This window comes from Prenolepis imparis, unplaced genomic scaffold (genome assembly GCF_030444845.1).
Source record: "Prenolepis imparis isolate NDT839.2.m4 unplaced genomic scaffold, iyPreImpa1.0 SCAF_2, whole genome shotgun sequence".
Lineage (NCBI taxonomy): Eukaryota > Metazoa > Arthropoda > Insecta > Hymenoptera > Formicidae > Prenolepis > Prenolepis imparis.
In genome coordinates, this window is record NW_028141160.1 from 1,834,596 (window position 1) to 1,842,047 (window position 7,452).

Below are 7,452 nucleotides of genomic sequence, written 5' to 3' on the forward strand. Positions count from 1 at the left end.
TACCTTCAATCTCTGTTTCAGACATATTTGATGTAAATAGCACAGGTGCATTTTCCATCAGATGTGGTGCTATATTAAGGATATCAGGATCAACATTTGCTTCAGCTTCTTCTGGTCCTCCACCAGTTGCTAGACGCGACTGTTTCTCTTTCGTTAAGGCATCTCTCTGAGACTGCTTTAAATTTGCCCACAATTTTTTTAACTGTTGCACAGTTCTCTATAATCAAAATATTGTGTAAGATAATGTATTAAAGCGTATATTATATTCTAAATTATAGTTCTTACCTCTTGAGAGATTAGCGCTGATTGATTGTATTCTTGACATATTTCACCCCATGCAATGTCTTTATCTTTTGCAATGTTGAACTGTCACTTTTTTTAATTTCTATTACATTTTTATATTTTTCAAGTACCTGTAAAAATAATTTTCTCTCCATTAATGAATAATGTTTATTTTTACTTGAAATAGGCTTCTCTTTACATGACATTCTGTAAATAATATAATAATTAATAATAAAACTTATTCAATAAAATTCAAATATCATTGTTCTCTATCCATAAATATTTCAAACCTGTTTAATTCTCGAGATTTTCGATGAAGGATAAGCCTATTTTTCGATGATACTGCTATGTACTGGGGTTAATTATAATAACTCGGGATTGCTTGGTGGATACACTCTTTATATATTTATCCTTGATATCCCGCTAGTACAAAAATACGCCTCTCGGCCACTCGCTTCGTCTCTCCAGCTACCCCCTGTCCTTCCCTGCTTTTTCTCCTCTCGCGTCCTAGATACTTCTTTTATCTTTGGTCGGTATATTACAGCCTTTCCCTCCCTATATGACAGTGTTTCGGTTGTCTATTATTAAAATACAGCGTGTTTTATATGTCTAGTACTTAATTTAATTACAAGTCTAATCGCTCCGGTTTCTTCACCGTGCGTTGAGACCTCCTCACCGGACCTAGGTCTGTAAGGTTGTGCTGCTCCTTACTCGGAGTTCTTATTCCCTCCTGCAGACTTCGTCGAGTGACTTCCGGCTGCGTTTCCTCCTTGATTCTAGGAGACTCTTCGGATCATTTATTTCGTGGGCTACTTAAGTCGCTAATATTATCGCTCAACGGATTTAATAATGCTGCTGATAATGGAATTCCTTGGGACCTCGCGTGGTCATCGAATCCTGGTTGAGTGTCTCTTCCGTTCCCTGCCGTCCTTAGTCCAGTCAAATTTTCCCTAATATCGCCCGCGTGCATGAAGCGTTCTTTACCGTTTGCCCATACTAAATATGTGACCGCGCTTTTTCGTGCTATAATCTCCCCGGGCCACCATTTAACGTCTTTCGCTCCTATCGCCCGGACTAACACTGATTGCCCTACTTCGTATTCGTTTATTTCCTTTCTGTCTACTCGCTTCTTAATACTATTATAGTTTGGTTTGAGCATAGATAATTTGGTTCTCGGTAGCTGCTTTAATACAAATTCTGACGGAGCTCTCCCCGTTTTTACGCACGGAGTGTTTCTTATGAACATCAAGTATCGAGCTATTTTATTTTCCATACTTATTCCTGCCTTACATTCACGTAACTGTTTTTTAATATTTTGTTTAATCGTTTGTACCGCTTTTTCGGCCATCCCATTACTTTGGGCATGATACGGTGGACTGTGTGTGAGTCGGATTCCATGAGATCTACAAAACCGTGTAAAACCAATAGCGTTAAAGGGCGGACCATTATCCGAAACTATCTCTTGAGGCATACCCAACATACTAAAGGTAATCAAAAGTTTGTTTATTGTCTTTTCACAATCTGTTCCTTTCATGACATGGGCGTCTACCCATTTGGAGTAACTATCTATAATTAACAATACTTTACTATCATGTATGTCTAAAAAATCAATGTGTATTCTCTCCCATACGCCACTCGAATTATCCCAGCTCAACAGATCTTTCGATCTTGTTACATTTTGTAGGAGCTAACATTCTGCACAGCTTTTGACTACTTCTTCTACATCTTGGTTTATGTTTGGCCAGAAAACATGCGCTCTTGCTAACATTTTCATTCGTACAATGCCCGGATGCCCCTCGTGTAATAACCGTAAGACCTCCGTACGCAATTTTACCGGTACAATCACTCGGTTTCCGTAACACACACAATCTCCGCTCGTCGACAGCTCCATTCGTTTCGCAAAGAATGGTTTGAGACCTTCATCTCTCATGTGGCTGGGCCATCCTCGCTTCACTAAATCTAAAACTTTACTAACTGTTGGATCCCTTAGAGTTTCCTGCGCAATGTCCAAACTGGAGAGAGGTTCCGCAATCTCGATTTGTAAAACTTTATCTTCTGTACTTTCCTTTGTAGGTAGCCTTGAAAGCATGTCCGCGCTTTTTAAATTTGGTTTTAATTGAAGATCATAATCATATTGACTAAGTATAATTGCCCATCTTTGTAACCGGCTTGCTGCTAAGGGGGGAATTCCCGACTTCGCTCCTAGGATTTTCTTTAATGGTTGATTATCCGTGACTAAAATAACTTTCCTTCCATATATGTACTTGTGGAACTTTTTCACCGCGAAAATTAATCCTAATGCTTCCCGATCTAGCTGGCTATAATTTTGTTCCGCTTGTGATAATGTTGCTGACGCAAAGCGAATTGGTCTTTGCTCCCCGTTTATGATATGGTATAACACCGCGCCTACACCTTGTTGGCTTGCGTCGGATTCTACGTAAATTTGTAAGTTGATATCGTAATGGGTTAACAGCTTATTTCGTCTCAAGGCTTCCTTGCTCGCTACGAAGGCTTTTTCGCAACTATCAGTCCAGGAATACTTAACCTTAGTTCTTAGAAGGGCATATAGTGGACTCAACAATGTGCTAAGGTTTGGGAGGAATTTTCCGTAAAAATTTAACATGCCCAGGTATGACTTTAATTGTGTTACGTCGTTTGGTCTACTGCACTTTAGAATTGCGTCGAGATTGTCTCCTTTTGGTCTTATTCCTGTTTCATCTATTAAGTGTCCTAAGTACTCTACCCTTTTCTTAAAAAATTCACATTTGTTTATATTTACTTTTACTTTAAATTCCCTTAGTTTCTTTAATACCGTGTATAGTCTTTCCTTACACTCTTTTTCGTCCTTTCCGCTTATGATTACATCATCAAGATAACAACATATTCCAGGCATTTTTCCTAGAATCGTATCCATTACTGACTGAAAAATTCCCGGTGCACTAGAAACTCCGAAAGGTAGTCTATTCGGCTCAAATAAACCCTTATGTGTATTTACCACTAATAACTTCCTACTTCCTTCTGCTAATTTTAACTGCGTATATGCTGCTGTTAAGTCTAAAGTACAAAAAATTTTCCCTCCTGATAATGAAGCTAATATGTCCTCTAGTTTTGGTAGTGGATACATATCTCTTTCGATATTCGGATTAACCGTTCCTTTGTAGTCTATGCATAGTCGCAGTCCTCCTTTTTTTTATTTACCACTACTAATGGAGATGCCCAATTACTGTACCTGACCGGGGTCCATAAACCTTTCCCTACGAATTCGTCAATTTTTTCCTCGACTTCATCTAAGATTTTGTATGGGACACCATACGCTTTCTTAAAAACTGGTGTTGTTTTATCCTTTAATATTATATTTGCTTCAAAACCCTCTATACTAACTTTGCTATTTTCTTCAAAAACCACCTTGAATTCCTCAAGTATTCCTGGTACTGTGCTGTGACCTTCTTCCTCTAAATTTACCTGCAGAATTTCGTCTCTCCAATTTGGACGTAACTGTCCTAACCAGTCTCTGCCTAATAGTGGAACTCTAATATTATCGTGTACAACAATGAATGACATGGGTCTGGTTTGTGTAGTTTCCTTTTCTGCTACCATAACCTTCGCTTTACCTAAAACATTTAATAATTGACCCGAGGCCGATTTTAATCCTACGTGACCTTTTTCTATTTGTATTGTATTTGTAAAATGTTTTTTGAAATCTTTTAAGCTCATTAATGTAACCGCTGCTCCGGTGTCTACTTCAAAACTTATTTTCCTACCCTGTACGTACAAATTTTTTTTGAGGCCTGAATGATCAATATTTACTACATGTATATGATTTACGTTCGCTACACACATTACGCATCCGCATTTGTCTCCTTCCCCTGTAGTTATCGCTTGTTGATCCTGCTGATTCTCGTTAACGGCGTTGACAGGGCGCTGTTGTTTTTTCCTGCAGACTCTAGCGTAATGCCCAATGATTCCACAATTATTACACTTGGTTTCCTTCGCTCTGCAAAGCTCCCGATGTTCCGGATCCCAGCTCCATCCACAACGCATGCACGTTCTTTTTCCGCTCTCCCCTGCCGGTGTTGATTTGTTGCCCTTAGCGGTTTTGCTTAGAGCCGCTTTCACTGTTATTTTCGCTACCGCTAAATCTTCTCCACTGGCCATCGATTTTATTTGGTTTGATGCCAGTTCCATAGCCACTGCGATTTTCACTGCTTGATCAAAAGTTAGTTTTGATTCGATTAATAACTTCTGTCTAGTATGCTCGTCTTTTATACCGCATACAAATTGGTCACGTAATGCGTCGTCTAGAAAATTCCCGAAGGTACATTGTCGAGCTAAACTTTTTAGTTCCACACAGAATTGCGTTATTGATTCTTCTACTTTCTGTGTTCGTTTATGGAAACGGTACCGCTCTGCTATTATGCATTTTTCTGGTGCATAATAATCTTGTAGAACTTTTCTTAACTGCTCGTATGTTTTTGTGGCTGGCTTCTCTGGTAATATGCTGCTTCTTAAAATCTCATAGCATTTGGGTCCTATTACTGTTATAAATAATGGAACTTTTCTCTCCTCATTAACACCGTTCACTATTACGAACTGTTCAAATCGCTCCATGTATGATTCAAATGTTTCTTGACCATTGTATTCTGCGATTGAGCCAACATAACCTGTGTTGTTAGCCATTGTCAACGTACGTATATTTCCGTTTAATACTAAACGTGGGGATCGTTTAACCTCGTCGCCAACTTGCTATGTACTGGGGTTAATTATAATAACTCGGAATTGCTTGGTGGATACACTCTTTATATATTTATCCTTGATATCCCGCTAGTACAAAAATACGCCTCTCGGCCACTCGCTTCGTCTCTCCAGCTACCCCCTGCCCTTCCCTGCTTTTTCTCCTCTCGCGTCCTAGATACTTCTTTTATCTTTGGTCGGTATATTACAGATACTTGCACACGATAATACGCAACAGAATACAGACTACTGTAATAACAGAAATAATTGTATCTCCAATGCAATGTTCCTATTGGAGGAAATGCTGTGTTCCTATTGGAGGAATAATAGTAATATTACGGAAATAGCCGATTCGAGAATAAGCATAGTCTTGAGTACGTCTTCATCAAGTCAATCTCAAATTAAATAAGATTTACTTGAGCGTTAACTTCTTCACGAAGCTCATCTTATTTCACGACTATGAAATCTACTAATCTTAAGATGATCTGGATTGAATAAGATAGACTTGATCAAGATCGTCTTAAGTGTTAATTTGAGATGATGAATATGGGCCTTATTCATCCATTGAATAATAATACATATATTTATATGTACTATTCAGTGGATAAAAGGGAGTTTAATGAATAATTACGTTACCAATGTTTCGTAATGTCACGATATTTTAAGATCCTTATCTCAAATCCATCATAATAAATCCCCTTTTATTTATTGTAAAAATTGTTTTTGTTGTAACTATTAAAAAGCTTTTTTTATTTTTTAGGACGCACAACTCATTCAGATATGAAAGAATCAAATACAGCAATGCAGCAAATTGCAGATGCTATATCTACAATTGCAACTCCTGTGCAATCGTTAACATTGCCACCATCTCCGACCCTAGACGATGTAGATGGATTATTTTTGATACTTGGGAGTCAATTAAGGCGACAAACAGAAGAGCGAAGAAGGACTTTAATTTTAGAAATATTGCAATTTATGCATGAAAAATAAAACTTCTAATTGCTATCTAATACTACTTCTTACTATACTTTGCTTTTGTTTGCAAGAAAAATATTTTGTATTTTTGTTAACATATATATTTTATAGTATATAGTATACATAATTTATGATAATACATATTTTATATTGTACGTAATCCTAATAAATAATTAATTTTTTTATGCAAAATCAAATTTATTTATTTAATGATCCAAAGCAGTTTAATTAAATTTAAATATTTATAAACTTTAATAATTTAATAATAAAATCATAGAAATTATTTTAAGACTGATAAATTTAAAATTTATTTATTTAAAAATGTGTACAAACTGCCATGGAATGGCGCCTTCTTCATTGAAATAATTCATAAACTGTTGTCGGTTTTCAGCAGACGTTCTTGTGTATGTGTGTGTTGAGCAAGAAGCCATTGGTTGCAGAACACTGTTGTCTAGTTGCACAATTTTTCTCCAATTGCCTTCAATAGTGGATCCATTATTTGCTTCTTCGTCAATCATACCAGCAGTTATAAATGACTGCTCTCTATTTGATATATCTTTTTTGCGTAGCCAATTGTGTAAAGTTATTGTAGCTTTCACCATGTTTTCAATAGTCTCAACTTTTCCTATAATTGGTTTTCTATATATTCGCCATTGAGCAGCAAGAATCCCAAAAGCATTTTCTATTGTTCTTCTTGCTCGACTGAGTCGGTAATTGAAAATCTTTTGTTCTGTTGACAAACTATCTCTTCCAGAAAAAGGACGCATCAAGTACGGACTTAGTGGAAATGCTTCGTCTGCAACTAATACATAAGGATACTTGGAACTTCCTTCATAAATTTCTTCGGCAGGTGGAACATTCATTTGTCCCTGTGCAAATTTTTGTCCGATTAACGAATTTTTAAAAACACCACCGTCGCTCTGTCTACCATAGGCACCAATGTCAACATATATGAAAACATAGTTGGCATCACAGATTGCTAGTAATACAATACTGTGGGATTTTTTATAGTTGTAATAAGCAGAGCCACTGTGTTGAGGACTCTGAAAGAGAAATAGAATTTGAGTAATGGAGTAACTGCGTAAATTATATGCAAATTTTGATTCAGATATGCAGAAAAACCATTTTATACCTGTATAATAACATGTTTGCCATCCATTGCCCCAATACAATGTGGAAATTGCCATTTAATATTCATTTCATTTGCAATCTCCCTCCATTCTTTATGTGTGTGCAATGGAAGTACAAGAGGGTACAATGCATCCCATATAGCTTCACATGTTTCACGAATAATTTGAGAAACTAGTTTGGCTGACCGAGTACTGGTGTGACATGGATGCCATACTGTCACCACTAGCTAAGGGTGTCTTCCGAAATGCGCTGAAAGTACTGACAGTACTGTTGCTGAAATCACCGTATTTTAGTTCTTTCGAAATTGTCAGTAGGACTGTGGCAGCACTGAAA

General features: G+C 37.1%; 1 protein-coding gene across 1 annotated transcript; it reads right to left on the reverse strand.

Moving 5' to 3' along the window:
* Positions 1–379: 379 nt before the first annotated feature.
* Positions 380–5,218, reverse strand: LOC145948941 (uncharacterized). The gene is made up of 2 exons (XM_083058539.1): positions 573–5,218; positions 380–413 (listed from the first exon to the last, which is right to left on the reverse strand). The coding sequence occupies exon 1, from the start codon at positions 4,957–4,959 to the stop codon at positions 3,445–3,447; it is 1,515 nt and encodes a 504-aa protein (XP_082914665.1). The 5' UTR covers positions 4,960–5,218; the 3' UTR covers positions 380–413; positions 573–3,444.
* Between the last annotated feature and the right edge of the window lie 2,234 nt (positions 5,219–7,452).

What these genes read in the sequence shown, in the direction of transcription:
- LOC145948941 (XM_083058539.1), bottom strand. Translation starts at nt 4,959, where the DNA reads ATGGCTAACAACACAGGTTATGTTGGCTCAATCGCAGAATACAATGGT.